The 17,080-nt window shown below is 43.9% G+C and overlaps 1 protein-coding gene across 6 annotated transcripts in view; it reads right to left on the bottom strand.

Moving 5' to 3' along the window:
* LOC144086774 (interferon alpha/beta receptor 2-like) overlaps positions 1-17,080 on the bottom strand; it is a 100,429-nt gene that overhangs the window by 23,405 nt on the left and 59,944 nt on the right. For 4 of the 6 annotated variants that reach the window (XR_013304572.1, XM_077616864.1, XM_077616867.1 and 1 more), the window contains exon 7: positions 1,515-1,642. The exons of the other annotated variants lie outside the window; for them this stretch is intronic. Coding sequence is in view for 3 of the 4 variants with exons in the window: in XM_077616864.1 (XP_077472990.1) it covers positions 1,515-1,642 (128 nt within the window). In the remaining variant the exon portion in view is untranslated. The remainder of the gene's footprint in view (positions 1-1,514; positions 1,643-17,080) is intronic. 6 annotated transcript variants of the gene reach the window in all.

The following is a 17,080-nucleotide window of genomic DNA, read 5'->3' as shown; positions in this document are numbered from 1 at the left end:
CATAAATTATAATACAAAATATAGCACTGAATCAACTTACAAACAAATTCAACTTATGAACAATCGCTCGGAACCTAACTCGTTCGTAAGTAGTGGAGCGTCTGTATAGCACTGAAGCAACTTATGAACAAATTAACATTACGAACAATTGCTCGGAACGTAACTCGTTCGTAAGTAGGGGAGCGTCTGTACACGCAATGACCTTTGGCCCGTCCGCGTCAGAATTCATCCACTTTGTAGTACATTTTAGACCAGGTGTCGGGAAACTTTTTGCCAGAGAGAGCCTTAAACAATTCACATATTCAAATGTTATTCACTGAGAGCCATACTCACAATTTAAAAGAAAACACGTGAAAATATGTACATTTGTTTTGTAATTTCACCGCTTTTAAAGTCTTTACATTCTTTTGACAACATTGTCACACTGTTGCTAATCAAAGAAGATCAATGCGAGTATGCATCAAGAAGGGTGTAATGAAAAAAATATATGATTAAAGTGGTGCTACAGGTAGTGTCAACGCCACAGTGCCGACGTGACGCTTCCTATTGGTGCGTTCGGGACTCAGCTCTCAACAGCGATTTCCAGATTTTACATCCCAGGTTGGCGGAGAGCCATATGCACCCATCAAAAGAGCCACATGTGGCTCCCAAGCCATAGGTTCCCTACCCGGTTTAGACTTTTATAGTGAGGATAAAGCGGTTCAGAAAATGAATGAATTAATGTGTGCCCTGTGTGTATGTGTAAATGTGTACCGCGTTGCATTTGTACGGTTATTCTCACTTAATGAAGGGAATTGTAATAACTAATAAGGGGAACATTTAGCCGAGGTAGACAGGTATGTAACAGAGAATCTTGAAATATGGATATTTGTTGTTGTGAGACAGCCAATGAGAGCCCAGTAGAGTGTAGCGAGGTTCTAAAGTGAGAATCAATGCATCTGTGACAATATTTTCAAAATAAAATAACACTAGGAAATGCATTTACTTTTGGGGGGATTTCGTACCTTGGATCTTTTTTGTATCCCGAGGCCCTCATTTGCATATAAAAAGCTTTTGTAACCTGAAAATTTCGTACCTAGAGGCATTAGTAAGTAGAGGTATGACTATACGCTGGAAGAAAATACGTATCCATACAAGAAAAACAGCCTATCATATAACTGCACTTAAAAAGAGTTTTTGAGCAATGATACTATTAAGTTTGATTTGTAACTGGCTTATGGGAATATTGGTGTTCAGTGTTAACATACATATTATTTGAAAAGATCTATGGAGATGACATAGGATGTGAGCGCCGTATTGTTGGTTGTGTATCAGACAAGTTGGAATGGTTGTTGAGAGCAAAAAATAAAGGAATAAAACATGGGTCTAATTGAAAATTAACATACTGGGAATTAAGTATTAAATTGCATATTAATAAAGAAAATTGGCTTTTGAAGAGCATGCAGGATCAGAATTTACAGCATTTGACTTTTGTTCATTGAAATAAACTACTACAAAACATATACTATACTCACATTTAGCGCTCTTGGGAGAGTTGCTTGAAGTTTACAAAAGAATCCAGTGTAGTAAAAACAGTATATCAATGTCAGGGCACTAATGATAAAAATCAGAAGACAAGCAGCTCCACTGAGGAAAACGGGTACTGCGGAAAAACAAAAATACTCTTGAACATTGTGACAAACAATGCGTTTGGTATGTTATTTTCTGTTTTCCTACAAAAGAATTCCCCCCAAATATGTTACATTTAGGTGTTTGAAAATATTGCCATCAAGAATACCAATAAAATTCTAAAACTGACAAAAATCCAAACATATTGAAAGCCTGGCCAAGCATCATGAGAGCTTGTTTGTTACAGTAATAAGTCAGCACAACATAAGCATAAAAATATTTCTGTACACAGGGCGGCCCGGTGGCGCGATTGGTTAGCGTGTCGGCCTCACAGCTCTGGGGTCCTGGGTTGAAATCCAGGTCATGTGTGTGGAGTTTGCATGTTCTCCCCGGGCCTGCGTGGATTTCCTCCCACATTCCCAAAAACATGCATGGAAGGCTGATTGGACACTCTAAATTGCCTCTAGGTATGGGTGTGAGAGTGCATGGTATTCCGTCTCCTTGTGACCTGCGATCGGCTGGCCACCCATTCAGGGTGTCCCCCGCCTCACGCCCGGAGTCAGCTGGGAAAGGCTCCAGCACCACTCGCGACGACGCACTCGTAACAGAACAAACACATTTAAATTAACTTGGATTAATATATACAGACACACTCAAACATACGTTTAATGTAACTTTACACAAAACTGAATTCTAATGTTGTTTTACATTTTTATACCTTCTGGCCGGGTTAGCTGTTTGCCACACCTCCACCCTCACGTTCGCTATCGATGGGCTGTTTGCTGTTGTATTCCCTCAACATATTAAGGAAAATGATGCGCACAAATGTCCTCACAATAGGATAACGCACGACCACTTGCCAACGAGAAGTAGTCATGAATGAGCAATCGCTCTGATAACGGGAGCTAACAGGCTAAGGGGGGAAAACACTGATGCCACAGCTCAGCTTACCCACGTATTGATTGTGGGTAATATAGTTTTATTCTGAGAAAGGGTGCCATTGGCTATCGGTGTTCTGTGCACGAGTATACTTCATTACCCAGAAAGCTCTCTTTTGCCGCGCATGCGTGTTGTGCGTTTTCTGGTCCATGTGTAGGTGAATCACGTGTGAAGAAACCGTTTAGTAGAGATGCTGCAAAAAAGTCAGTGCACTACAATAATAAACAGCCTCTCATGTCTTGGCCACCTGGCTTTCTCGCATCTCGAATTTTTTCTCGTATCTCAAGCTGCTCGTATGTAGAGGTGTTCGTATGTAGAGGTACCACTGTACCACCTCTCAGCGGTTCGGGATCACTTTGAAACGTTCTTGTATTCTTGTTGTCCATAGAAAAGAATACCATATTTTCACACCTATAAAACGCACCGTCTGATAGGGCGCAGTCTCAATTGCAGGCTAATTTTCTTTTTTTTGGCAATACAAAGGGCGCCTTGTCGGATAAGGCACGAGCATAACACTAGGCTAGCATATGTTATGCTAGCCCAGTGGTTCTTAACCTGTTGGAACTACCGAACCCCACCAGTTTCATATGTGGATTCACGAACCCCAGCGGTTTCATATGGGCATTCACTGAACCCTACTTTAGTGTAAAATAAAGTGTTTTTTTCCACATTCAAGATATATAAATTCCTCGCAGCACTGATTGGCCAAGCAATGTCAGGTGATCATCTGCAGCCAGTGATGGTCAAGCGGGGCATGTTATTGTGAATAGACATGATGAGTCGATGTGTCCTGACCTCCGCAGCAGAGGCTCCACCGAACCCCTGAGACCGACTCACCGAACCCCTAGGGTTCGATCGAACCCACTGTGCTAGCCGCTAGCGTATGTTAGGCTAGCTGCTAGCGTATGCTATGCTAGCTGCTAGCGTATTTTATGCTAGTTGCTAGCGTATGTTAGGCTAGCCGCTAGGGTGTTTTGTTTAAAGACAGCATGAGCATAACTAAGTCTGATTTTTATTTTTTGTAAAAAAAAAAAAAAGTGCAGAGTTTTAATCGCATTTGGTGGTGGACTGTATTTTAGTTGTTTTTTCCAAGGAATTCAAATGTTTTTTTGGGGGGAATGGTTAATACGTGCTGTGTAAAAAAAGCTTCAACACAAATACTATGATATAAGCCTCTATTTTTCTTCCGCCCAACCAAGCGAGTAGGCTGAGTGGATTAAACACTGAAGAAAAATAATTCTTATAATCACAAGGGTTTCTTCACATCTTTAAAATAATGTGTATCTGTAGGTAGGTTATTTATCCATAATTTACTTTGTAGACAGGTAGCCTGTGACATTTACGGTCCTCTGTTGTCTTGTTAGAAAAGCACGTTTCTTACTTGACTGATTTTATTATCTGGGCATGGGGCTCTTCAGGAATGTTTGCGCTGATCTGACTATTGAGATTGGTAAGTGAAGATTGCACCTTTTATTCTCAGCTCATCTCCCTATTTGGTTGTGTTGCTATACAGGACACATTTGATCACACCCACTGGGAATGGGCTCACTTGCTTATTTGCCTATGCTTACTATAAGTTAGGAGTACACCACAAAGAAGGAAGTGGACCTGTTGGTAAATAGCCTCTTCTGTTGCTTTAATATTATTTTCTTTTGACTGGACATTATATTGACCTATCGACAAATGGCATGATGCTAATCATGAGCTGTTAACTATGACATGGAAACCGAAACAGCAAGGCTTTAGCCAGCGCAGTTGGCCGCAGAATCGACGAAAGTGCAACATTAATATATCCTGGATTTAATATTTTCAGATAAGTTATTAGTTCTTCAATCGCTACGCTTGCTTGTTAAGTCGAGAAGCATAACTTTAAGATATTTACCGTTAAGTAGGCTTCCGAGATGCAATGTTAATGGAGCCCAATGTGCTTCTAAACCAGGGGTCTCGAACTCAATTTACCTGGGGGCCGCTAGAGGCCGAGTCTGGGTGAGACTGGGCCGCATCAGGATTTCCACAAGAAAAGCACTGATAAAACATTCCAACGTTATCAAATATCTTTATTTTTTAACAAAAAATAATGAATTAAATAAATTAACTTAAAGATGAACAAAAAATAAATCAATCAGTAATACAAAACCAAATAATACTAATGAGCATACAGTAGATATACACTGGCTGGCTAAGTAGAGAAAATGAATTATTTTTATTCCGTTTCAAATGTCTGTATTAACAGCTCTTTAACCTTAAACTTTCTGAACTTGAATGGAACATTGAACATGAAATATTCTGAACACGGCTTCTCTTGCCTACTCCTTGCTGCTAGAAACCTGGCAGCGCTTCTTCTCACATAGTCACATTTGGCTTGAGGGAGGAAGCAGTGGAGACCCTCAGTAGAGCTTGAAGATGCTCATCAGTAAGTCTGGACCTGTACTTGGACTTATTGAAGTTCAAGGTGGAGAAGAGCTTCTCACACAAGTATGTGCTCCCAAAAAGGCACATGGTCCGCTTGAACCTTCGGGAAAGTTCAGGGAAGCTGGGGGTCAACTCTCTCAAAAATTGCCCAAGCTTGTCTGCTTCTCCACTCACCTCCCTGAACTTGGCTTTGAGTGCAGAGTTGCACTGCAGGTCAATGAGCTCCATTTGAAGCTCAGGAGGGGCATCTTGCACATCAAAGGAGAAGGGGTCCGCAAAAATTTGAAATGTGGCTTTGTGTGTCTTGAAGTCTGCAAATCTGTGATCAAATTCCTCCTGTAGCTTCGAAATGGCCTCAACATACTTCTCACCACTGAATGGTGTGCCTGCATCCACGAGAGCCTTGCATGCTGGGAAATGGCAAAGGTTTGTCTGAGAGAGCTGGGCTTTCCATAACACAAGTTTAGTGCAAAATGCTCTCACGTTGTCATAGGCAGCACTGACAAGTTGCCCCTGGCCTTGTAGCTTCTTGTTCAGTACATTAAGCTCATGTGTGATATCAACAAGAAAAGCCAAGTCCATGAGCCATTTGGGATCACTTAGCACAGGATCAATCAACTCACAAACGGCGTAGCTAGCTTTGACTGCTGCATTACTGTCTTTGGTAGCCTTCTTGAAGAAATCCTGTTGCCTCAGAAGACGTGTTTTCAGACTGGCAACCTGGTTGGCTCTCTCATCTCCCTGGTATTTTTCGTACTCCTCAGCATGTCTCGTAGTACAATTACGTTTCAAATTGTATTCCTTGTGCACCGCAACTTTTTCAGTGTAAATGAGACACGTCGGGGGGCCCCTGTGTTCAACAAAGAAATATTGCACTCCCCACTTTTCTTGAAACTGTCTGTGCTCATCACCGACCTTTCTCTTCACGGCAGGCTTTGAAAGAGACATCTCTGGGGCTCTGTAATATGTTTTTCCACTTGGAATGAGTCTCGGGTTGATCTTTCACATTCAGTCGCGCGGGTTTGTGGCGCATGTGCACTTTCGCTCTCCGTTTCAATCGCGGAGATGGCTACAGACACTGACACAGGCTGGATCACGGATCATAGCGCCTCATTCAGTTCTATGCTGAGAGCAGCGGAGGAGTGTGCGCGCCGAGCGGAGTGATCGGCCTCACGGCTTCTCCTCCGCCCAGCTGATTGGAGGAATGAATGAGTGAGTGAGCGAGGCACTGGACAGCCCGGCCGATGTCCCGCCCTCCAGAGCCGTATACCTCACCGTGATTGGTTCATTCAGCTCCGAACCAAAGTTCCCTCTAATTTTTTGTTGGTCTGAGCAGAAAGACAACCTCCCTGAGCGCACTGAGTACCAGTGTGAGCGACATCATCGGTACTCGGATGATTCGCCTAAAGACGTTTCGCCGACGGACGTTTGACAGACGGGCAGGTCGCCGAATGGACGTTCCACCGAACGTTCATTCGGCCGAACGGAGGTTTCGCCGAAACGGGATTCGAACGCTCGCCCCGCCGGATCGTGTGTGTACAAGTTTTTCAACCTCGGCCCGCGGGCCATATACGGCCCGTTAGGATTTTTAATCCGGCCCGCCGCCGGTGTTGTCCAAATTATAGTAAAAATCAATGTTCGTCTACCATCAATGGCAGTCCGGGAGTAAGCACCCTTGGGCAGGCAGATGTAGCAGAACCGAGGGGTAAAATGACAGCAATCGGGTCAAATCCATCCTAAAACAGCATTTAATGATTAAATACAAATACTGGATGATATCGCGATGGAGGCAAAAAAACGTCTATAGACGTCCATTCGCCAAACGGCTCAAAATGCTCTCAAATTCGGTCAAATCCAGCTGAAAACAGCGTTTAATGATTAAATACAAATACTAGTATTTGTATTTAATCATTAAACTAACAAATACTAGTACGACCTGTCCGTCTGTCAAACGTCCGTCGGCGAAACGTCTTTAGGCGAATCATCCGGTCACGACATCATCATTGCTCGCTATCGGCACACCAGTATCACACCTGCAACAAGCAGGTGCATGTCAATGTTCCCTCTAATTTTTCATGTAAAACATGCTGTAAAACAAGAAAAACATGAGTGGACAGAGCTACTGCCACTGGCTGCCACTTAAACGGCGCCATCATGGGGAAAGGGGTAAAAAAAAAAAAAAAAAAAAAAAAAAAAAAAAAAAAAAAAAAAAAAAAAAAAAATCGATCTTTCATATTAAGACGGGGGCCGCAAATTATCGTCCCGAGGGCCGCAGTTGGCCCGCGGGCCGCAAGTTTGAGACCCCTGTTCTAAACGATGTGTACGGGTCTGCTGGGAACGCCCCGTCCCCCATCAGGAGTTGAAAGGCACACCTCTGTCAAAACTTATCTCGGGTCTGTGAAGAGGCATGGGACATTGAGTCCGAGTGTACCATGTTCTGCGCTTCTATTGCTGAGGTGTGAGGCCAGAGCTGTGGCTGCAGAGAGGTCAGTGCCTGTCATGACAGAAACCCCACAACTCGTTTTGTGCGGTTTACTCTGGAAGTATGGGGTGCCAGATTTCCTGATATGTGGGGTCCAGTCCCTGTATGAGCGGTATCAGGATTGTATTTCATGTTATAAAAAAAAAATGTTTGCAACGAAGAATACACTGCTTCGCTATTAAACTTGCTTTGCTTATTATTAGTAGTATCATACTTGCTTGCAACAAAGTAAAAGCTTTGCTCCTGAAAACATTGGTTCACCTAAACAAAGAGAAGCCAAAACGTCTTGGCCTGTTGGGATTGGGTAAAACAAAGAAGATCCAGAACGCCTTGCAGTGCTATGAATCTGATCTGGGAACTGCACCTGCATCCAGCACAGACACAAGGCTTCCTGACTTTCGCCTGTTTTGACTACACGTGCACACTCATATGCCTCACTTGTGTTTCCAACCCTCCCCTTGGAGTTGAGACGTACATTGTAATCAGAGCCCTCGAATGTAATAAAACAACAGAAAAGGAAAGGTCAGAACGGAGTTGAAGATTGCCTCAATGGTCGATCTCCTTGCAAGAAGACTTCCAGAAGACTGTCTTTTTCGCTTCATTTGTGCGAGCATTTGGGAGTGTCTATTGGTGAACCTGAAATTTTATTAGTCCTTTGAAGTTGGGGGCCAATATACCGAAGGAAACCAGGGGCTGAGTCGTCATCTGGTGAAGACCGTGGCATTTAAGACCCTGTTAACAGGCTGGAATTTGGCTCCACACCTTGGTACCCAAGGTTGACGACGTATCCTATTGTGGAATTAGATGCAATTTGAACAAGTTTTTGAGTCGCAGATAGCATCATGTGTTTATATGACCAGTGGGTCTGACCTCCCAAGAAATATATCAGACGATGCCAAAACGATGACGAAGGATGGCAGTGTCCTTTATGATTTCACTCGGTCTATAAAAGACGCAGAGTTGTGCACTTAAGTAGGTCTTTCTCCTGTCTCACTCTTGTCTGAGCATGCATTTTGTTCAAACTCCAATAATTGGTGTCACGGAACCGAAGGGAGAGGCGTTGAATGCTGATTGCTCCACGCAAGAGGGGAGATCTTTACCCCGAGCCCGAAGCGACCTGAAATTGGGGTCAGTTCGGGCCTAAGATGTCAATCATTACTTCGGGTCGAGCCGGGCTTCTGTCTCGCTGAAAAAATAAATAAATACTAAAACCATGTGTGGTCTCTCTCGCTGACTTTTTAAAAAATATATATGTTTATAAAAATGTACACTAAAACGATGTGTGGATACTAAAATAAGGAATACTTGCTATAAAATAAAAAAATTGAAAAAAACAGAGAAGGCACTTTAATCTATATGCAATAGGAGCCACAGAGCCAGAGCATGCTCTGTGCACGTTACGTCAATGCCGCCCTCTTAATAATCTTCCCCTTTGCTAGTCCGCAAATATTTTGAGAAAGAAGTTAAGAATAAACTAAATACAGGAGAACTGAAAAGACAAACATGCAACGACCGGTAAGAGGTGCGGGAAAGCTTCAAATTAATTGTTGAATATGCAACAGAAACTTGCGTTGGCCTCATTGAATTTTAGTATGTGGTGCTTTGCTTTTATAAGAGGACAAAAAGACTGGCAGCTCGACGCTGAGCAGGCATTTAAACAGTTGAAATGGTCAAACATCTATATTATCATATAAAATATGCAAATGTTTATACAGTCTTCTAAAACTTAGATTTCGTTGCAAAATACAGGCTTTAATTTGTTATCATAAGAAGCTGGCCCGCAGCCGTCACCCTGAGTTGCTTGTCTCATGGGAGAACTCGAGTGCTTTAGGTTCGGAAGCTAATGTAAAAGTGTTAAATGGTTAGATGAAGCCATTGGCTGTAATTTAATTGTAATGTCTGTTTGAACGTTACTTGAAGTTTAGTGAATCGTTGAAATTGTAGTCACGACCTCCAAAAATTCGCCAGGAGGAAATGCACTATCAATCCCAGTTAGCGCCTCAAAATAAGCCGTGGGTTCGAGTGAACCCACCTATGAATGTTCAAGCCAGGTTGTGCTTGAGAAATCAGTCATACAGTCGCTATGAGAACGGACTAAATAATTGTGTGTATTAACGTATACAGCCACCTCCAGAAGTACTCTGACGACACCGCTATTGTTGGACGAGTGGACGGGAACGACCTGGAGTACAAGGGAGTCATCAGAGCCTTTGTTGACGCCAGTAAGACAAAGGAAATGGTGACTGATTTCCGGAGGAAGCCCCAACAGACATCCAGGGTACAGACATTGAAATTGTGGAGAATTTTAAGTACCTGGGTGTTCACCTCAACAACAAACTGGATTGGTCCACAAACATGCCCTGTACAAGAGGGGCCAGAGCCACCTCTACCTACTGAGGAGACTACGGTCCTTTGGAGTATGCAGGACACTGCTGAGGACCTTTTAGGACACTGTGGTGGGATCTACAGTGTTTTATGCAGTGGTCTGTTGGGGATGCGGGAGCACAGAGAGGGACAGAAACAGGCTGAATAAAGCTGGTCAGGACTCTGTGGAGTAAGTGGGAGAGAGGAGCATGCTGGCCAGGACGATGTCCATCATGGACAGCACCTCCCATCCCCTGCATGAGTTTGTGGAGTCCCTCCGAAGCTCTTTCAGCAATAGACTGCTTATTTATTTATTCACTTCATTTACTTATTTACTACCTATTTATTTATGTCTAAAATGTATTTTCCTGTGTCTGTATTCTCACCCTCTTGCTACTACGACAGTGACTTTCCCGAATACGGGATGAATAAAGTTATCTAATCTAATCCAATTGAGAATGAGATAGATAATGCAATTCAGAAATATGTGTGGGGCAAAGTGAGAGAAGAGACGACAGAGTAACCAAGGTAGTATCAGTAGCGAAGCGAAGAAATAATTCAGTGGGAGCAGAAAAGGAAGAAGTGTTGGGACTCGGGAGGTTGACTTAAATTTGCTGCAAAAGGCAGGGAAGGCAAACAATATGATTTCAGATACAGACCTGGCATTCACCCTCCAGATAGGTATACCGATCCAGCTAATCAATTTCCAATACTAATCAAAGGTCTGCATTACACCTCTTGGAACCGGATTAACATGGAGTCTTGAACCGTGACTGGATTTTTCGTCGACCGGACGTTTGGTCGACCGGACGTCCGGTCGACCGGACGTCCGGTCGACCAAACGTCCGGTCGACCAAACGTCCGGTCGACCAAACGTCCGGTCGACCAAACGTCCGGTCGACCAAACGTCCGGTCGACCAAACGTCCGTTCGACCAAACGTCCGGTCGACCAAACGTCCGGTCGACCAAACGTCCGTTCGACCAAACGTCCGGGGACCAAATGTCTTTCGAAGAAACGTCCGAGTACAGTCTTGAACGCAGACGACAGGACAAGAAAGTTATACTTAATCTTAATTTAATAAGCATCTTCATTACAAATCGTGTTGTATGGTCAAAAACTGTGTTGCTATCAACCAGGCGGTTTCAACTGCCCGCCAAAACTGAGCCACATCTACAAAGCTGCGAACAGGTCACATGAACCCCCCAAAAAAACTTGTCTCCACCCACACTTCCAAACCAATGAACTTCATAGGCATGCTATGCAATTATCACAGTCCCCCTCCAATTAAATGATCAAACATGAAAACATTAAAGGAAATATATACAAAGCATAACACATAAGGAACATGACGCATTAAATCCCGGATTGGCCCCTACACCATTGAAAAATACAGATGGGATGAACAACGGCTGAAGGACCAAGACAAACAACTGCAAAGGAATGTAGCTCAGCTAAAGCTTGGGGAACTGTCCACCAAGAACAAGAGGAGGGTTCAAGCTTCAGCTGAAGATCCCAAGCCAAGCGTGGAAGCACCAGTGATGGCGCCACTGTCACCACCACCTCCTCATCCAATAGCCCCGGCAGTCCTGGACCCTCCAGTCCTCAATGTGTATGCCCAGCAAGCAAGAGTCAACCAAGTGCCACAGTCAAGGAGGCAGCCTCGGACGACACAAAAGGAGCAGCAAGGAGGAGAAATCAGCAACAGGGTGCTCCTGTGCAGGCTCCTCCAAGATGCTGGGGATGCCAACACACATTGGACAGAATTCCCCTTCTAATCCTTGGACGGCTCCTGATGGGTACAGGTTCTATGGCTTCAACTCGCAACGACAATATTTGGGTCCAGTTAATCCACGGGGTGGGACGAATTATGGATATTAGGAGTGCCCAGAGAATCCTGCAGGGGAAGGTCAGTTGCCAATAGTCACACATATATAACAAGAAATGAACCAAATGATTCAAGTCCAAATTGCAGGGAAACAAATACCTATGTTGGTTGACACTGGAGCAAGCTACACGTGTGAAATACTGCCTTAAATGTTGAATCAAATCAATTTCTTGCGCGGTGGTATAATGGGCCTAACTCCTCGCTAACACATAACCTTGCTGGCAAATGAGGGTTTTTTGTGCAAAGATTTGGGACTAATGATGAAAACCGCATTAAAGGTAACTTGGAAAGTGATGGAGAATCTGTTAATTCTCGTGTCCCCAGATGGGACAAAGATAAATATTTTGTCTGGAAATTATATGATCTCAAAAGCAAGAGAAGTGATCATTGTTCCACATAACATGAAACAGATGTCGCAAATCAGCCCAAGTGAGAACGATCTAAAGCAGGGGTCTCGAACTCAATTTACCTGGGGGCCGCTAGAGGCCGAGTCTGGGTGAGACTGGGCCGCATCAGGATTTCCACAAGAAAAGCACTGATAAAACTTTCCAACGTTATCAAATATCTTTATTTTTAAACAAAAAATAATGAATTAAATAAATTAACTTAAAGATGAATAAAAAATAAATCAATCAGTAATATAAAACCAAATAATACTAATGAGCATACAGTAGATATACACTGGCTGGCTAAGTAGAGAAAATGAATTATTTTTATTCCGTTTCAAATGTCTGTATTAACAGCTCTTTAACCTTTAACTTTCTGAACTTGAATGGAACATTGAACATGAAATATTCTGAACATGGCTTCTTTTGCCTACTCCTTGCTGCTAGAGACCTGGCAGCGCTTCTTCTCACATCGTCACATTTGGCTTGAGGGAGGAAGCAGTGGAGACCCTCAGTAGAGCTTGAAGATGCTCATCAGTAAGTCTGGACCTGTACTTGGACTTATTGAAGTTCAAGGTGGAGAAGAGCTTCTCACACAAGTATGTGCTCCCAAAAAGGCACATGGTCCGCTTGAACCTTCGGGAAAGTTCAGGGAAGCTGGGGGTCAACTCTCTCAAAAATTGCCCAAGCTTGTCTGCTTCTCCACTCACCTCCCTGAACTTGGCTTTGAGTGCAGAGTTGCACTGCAGGTCAATGAGCTCCATTTGAAGCTCAGGAGGGGCATCTTGCACATCAAAGGAGAAGGGGTCCGCAAAAATTTGAAATGTGGCTTTGTGTGTCTTGAAGTCTGCAAATCTGTGATCAAATTCCTCCTGTAGCTTCGAAATGGCCTCAACATACTTCTCACCACTGAATGGTGTGCCTGCATCCACGAGAGCCTTGCATGCTGGGAAATGGCAAAGGTTTGTCTGAGAGAGCTGGGCTTTCCATAACACAAGTTTAGTGCAGAATGCTCTCACGTTGTCATAGGCAGCACTGACAAGTTGCCCCTGGCCTTGTAGCTTCTTGTTCAGTACATTAAGCTCATGTGTGATATCAACAAGAAAAGCCAAGTCCATGAGCCATTTGGGATCACTTAGCACAGGATCAATCAACTCACAAACGGCGTAGCTAGCCTTGACTGCTGCATTACTGTCTTTGGTAGCCTTCTTGAAGAGATCCTGTTGCCTCAGAAGACGTGTTTTAAGACTGGCAACCTGGTTGGCTCTCTCATCTCCCTGGTATTTTTCGTGCTCCTCAGCATGTCTCATAGTACAATTACGTTTCAAATTGTATTCCTTGTGCACCGCAACTTTTTCAGTGTAAATGAGACACGTCGGGGTGCCCCTGTGTTCAACAAAGAAATATTGCACTCCCCACTTTTCTTGAAACTGTCTGTGCTCATCACCGACCTTTCTCTTCACGGCAGGCTTTGAAAGAGACATCTCTGGGGCTCCGTAATATGTTTTTCCACTTGGAATGAGTCTCGGGTTGATCTTTCACATTCAGTCGCGCGGGTTTGTGGCGCATGTGCACTTTCGCTCTCCGTTTCAATCGCGGAGATGGCTACAGACACTGACACAGGCTGGATCACGCATCATAGCGCCTCATTCAGTTCTATGCTGAGAGCAGCGGAGGAGTGTGCGCGCCGAGCGGAGTGATCGGCCTCACGGCTTCTCCTCCGCCCAGCTGATTGGAGGAATGAATGAGTGAGTGAGCGAGGCACTGGACAGCCCGGCCGATGTCCCGCCCTCCAGAGCCGTATACCTCACCGTGATTGGTTCATTCAGCTCCGAACCAAAGTTCCCTCTAATTTTTTGTTGGTCTGAGCAGAAAGACAACCTCCCTGAGCGCACTGAGTACCAGTGTGAGCGACATCATCGGTACTCGGATGATTCGCCTAAAGACGTTTCGCCGACGGACGTTTGACAGACGGGCAGGTCGACGAATGGACGTTCCACCGAACGTTCATTCGGCCGAACGGAGGTTTCACCGAAACGGGATTCGAACGCTCGCCCCGCCGGATCGTGTGTGTACAAGTTTTTCAACCTCGGCCCGCGGGCCATATACGGCCCGTTAGGATTTTTAATCCGGCCCGCCGCCGGTGTTGTCCAAATTATAGTAAAAATCAATGTTCGTCTACCATCAATGGCAGTCCGGGAATAAGCACTCTTGGGCAGGCAGATGTAGCAGAACCGAGCCGTAAAATGACAGCAATCGGGTCAAATCCATCCTAAAACAGCATTTAATGATTAAATACAAATACTGGATGATATCGCGATGGAGGCAAAAAACGTCTATAGACGTCCATTCGCCAAACGGCTCAAAATGCTCTCAAATTTGGTCAAATCCAGCTGAAAACAGCGTTTAATGATTAAATACAAATACTAGTATTTGTATTTAATCATTAAACTAACAAATACTAGTACGACCTGTCCGTCTGTCAAACGTCCGTCGGCGAAACGTCTTTAGGCGAATCATCCGGTCACGACATCATCATTGCTCGCTATCGGCACACCAGTATCACACCTGCCACAAGCAGGTGCATGTCAATGTTCCCTCTAATTTTTCATGTAAAACATGCTGTAAAACAAGAAAAACATGAGTGGACAGGGCTACTGCCACTGGCTGCCACTTAAACGGCGCCATCATGGGGAAAGGGGTAAAAAAAAAAAAAAAAAAAAAAAAAAAATTAAAAAAAAAAAATCGATCTTTCATATTAAGACGGGGGCCGCAAATTATCGTCCCGCGGGCCGCAGTTGGCCCGCGGGCCGCAAGTTTGAGACCCCTGATCTAAAGCAAGATATGCTAACACACGTTCCAGAAAATTTGTGGTCAAAACATGAAACAGACGTAGGGTTGGTTAAATCAGCAAACCCCGTCAGACTAAGTCTTAAACCTAATGTGAATCTTCCAAGACACACGCAGTACCCGTTGCGACCGGAGGTAGAAAACTGCATTAGACCAAAAATCGAGGGGCTTTGGAAAGAAGGTGAGTTGAATTGCGACTAACAGTAACTATAAAATGGCAATATCGCCGGTAAAGAAAGCAGATAATTCAAAATGTCGGTTTGTGCATGACTTAAGGGCAGTGAATGAATATCGTTCAGGAAGGGCCTGTCGAGGTGTGTAAAACCCACATACCCTACTAACGAACGTTCTGACCAAGGTGAAATTTTTCACGGTGATAGACTTGTGCTCAGCGTTTTCCAATGTTTGTTTGCGTTCACATACCAAGGGAAACAGTATTGCTACATGCGAATGCCATAATGGTTTGAACATAGTCCGCATGTGTTTAGCAGGTATTGACTGAGGACTTGAAGGGATACAACTAAATAGTACTGTGGTAAAGTATGTGGACAATTTGATGATCTGCGCACCAACGCTCGAAGACTGCCATAGTAAATTTAATTACTACAGAGACTCACATAATATCTGTCGGGCAAAGTTGAAATATTGCCAGTCCCAGGTGGAATATCTGGGAAGAATCATCTCACATGGGACAATTTCACTGGCAGTCTCTCAGTTGGAAGGAGTAAGCAAAGCGCCACTTCTGCGTACCGTAGGTCAGATGATGACCTTCTTGCGAATGACTGGTTGCCATTGGTGTCAATAGAACCAGTTGCGACTAGTTGCCAGTCTTTTTGCTCTCGTATGAAAGCAAAGTGCCACACTGACTACATTCAGCGAAGCCAACGCAAGTTTCGGTAGCATTTTCAACAATTAATTGGAAGCTTTTCCACACCTCACTTTTGGTGTGTGTTTGTATTTTCAGTTATCCTGTTTTTGGTTTATCCTTAACTTCTTGTTCCACCATATTGGGGATACCAGGTCAAAATAGATGCGGACTTGCGGAGGGGAAGATTATTAAGAGGGTGGCGTTCACTCCTGTTTAGTAGTTAAAAATAGCAATTACATTACAGCGCCTACTCTGTTTTGTCCAAATTATTTTTTATAACAAGTATTTCTTAGTTTAGTATCCACACATCGTTTTAGCATAATTTTTTATAAACATTTTTTAAAAGGTCAGCGAGAGAGACGACACAATGTTTTACTATAGATTTTTATAAACAGATTTTTTTTAAGTCAGCGAGAGAGAAGCCCGGCCCGATGCGACCCAAACTCGAAGTTATGATTGACATTTTAAGCCCGACCGGGCTTAAGATCTTACATCTACTGATGTGTGGGTGGGTGACCCAATCAATTAGTAGCTCACGCATCAACCTTACGGTTCTGAAATCGACTATCGAATCCGGGTTGGGTTCCAACCTTACAGTGTGTGGTGTCCCCGAGAATTCATGGTTTTTTTTCCCGGTACTCCAGTTTCCTCCCACAAACCAAAATTATGCATGCTAGTGTGGTTGAACACTCTAAATTACCCCTGGTTGTGAGTGTCAGCACGTACGGTTGTCCGTCTTGTGTTTTTGATTGGCCGGCCACCGAGATATAATAGTTCGATCCGATATTGAGGTGGAAAAGATTTGGCAATTTGGAAACGATTTCTAAAATTACCTATAAGCCCTTTTCAGTAATGGCAGCGGCAGCTTATGGCAGAGATTTTTTTATCAAATAAAATTTTAACGAAACACAGCGGGGAAAGTCAATTTTTTTGTGGACGAACAAATATGCTGCTCTGTGAAATGGGTTTTTGGGATAACTAAGGGGAAACCAAATTTGAAGATACGTTTTCTTGGTTGGGCTGTTATATTGAATAATGGGCAGTCTCATCTCTCAACAAAGGGGGTGTTGCTTCTTCTTCTTCTTCTTCTTCTTCTTCTTCTTCTTTTTCACCTCAGGCGCCTGAGGATTACCCTCAGCAGCGCTAGAGCTGCCACTGGAACACGGATAAGTTCATCCAGGGAGTTGCCCAAGCCGCGATGGTAGCGTTCGGTCATTAAGGCCGGGCAGCGGAGCCATAAGTGTTCAGACGACTCTGTTTCCTCGTCGCACAGGCGGCAGCGATC

The sequence above is a fragment of the Stigmatopora argus genome, chromosome 13, assembly GCF_051989625.1.
Source record: "Stigmatopora argus isolate UIUO_Sarg chromosome 13, RoL_Sarg_1.0, whole genome shotgun sequence".
Classification (NCBI taxonomy): Eukaryota; Metazoa; Chordata; class Actinopteri; order Syngnathiformes; family Syngnathidae; genus Stigmatopora; species Stigmatopora argus.
The sequence above is the reverse complement of the archived record's forward strand: the minus strand, read 5'-3'. Positions and strand labels throughout refer to the sequence as shown.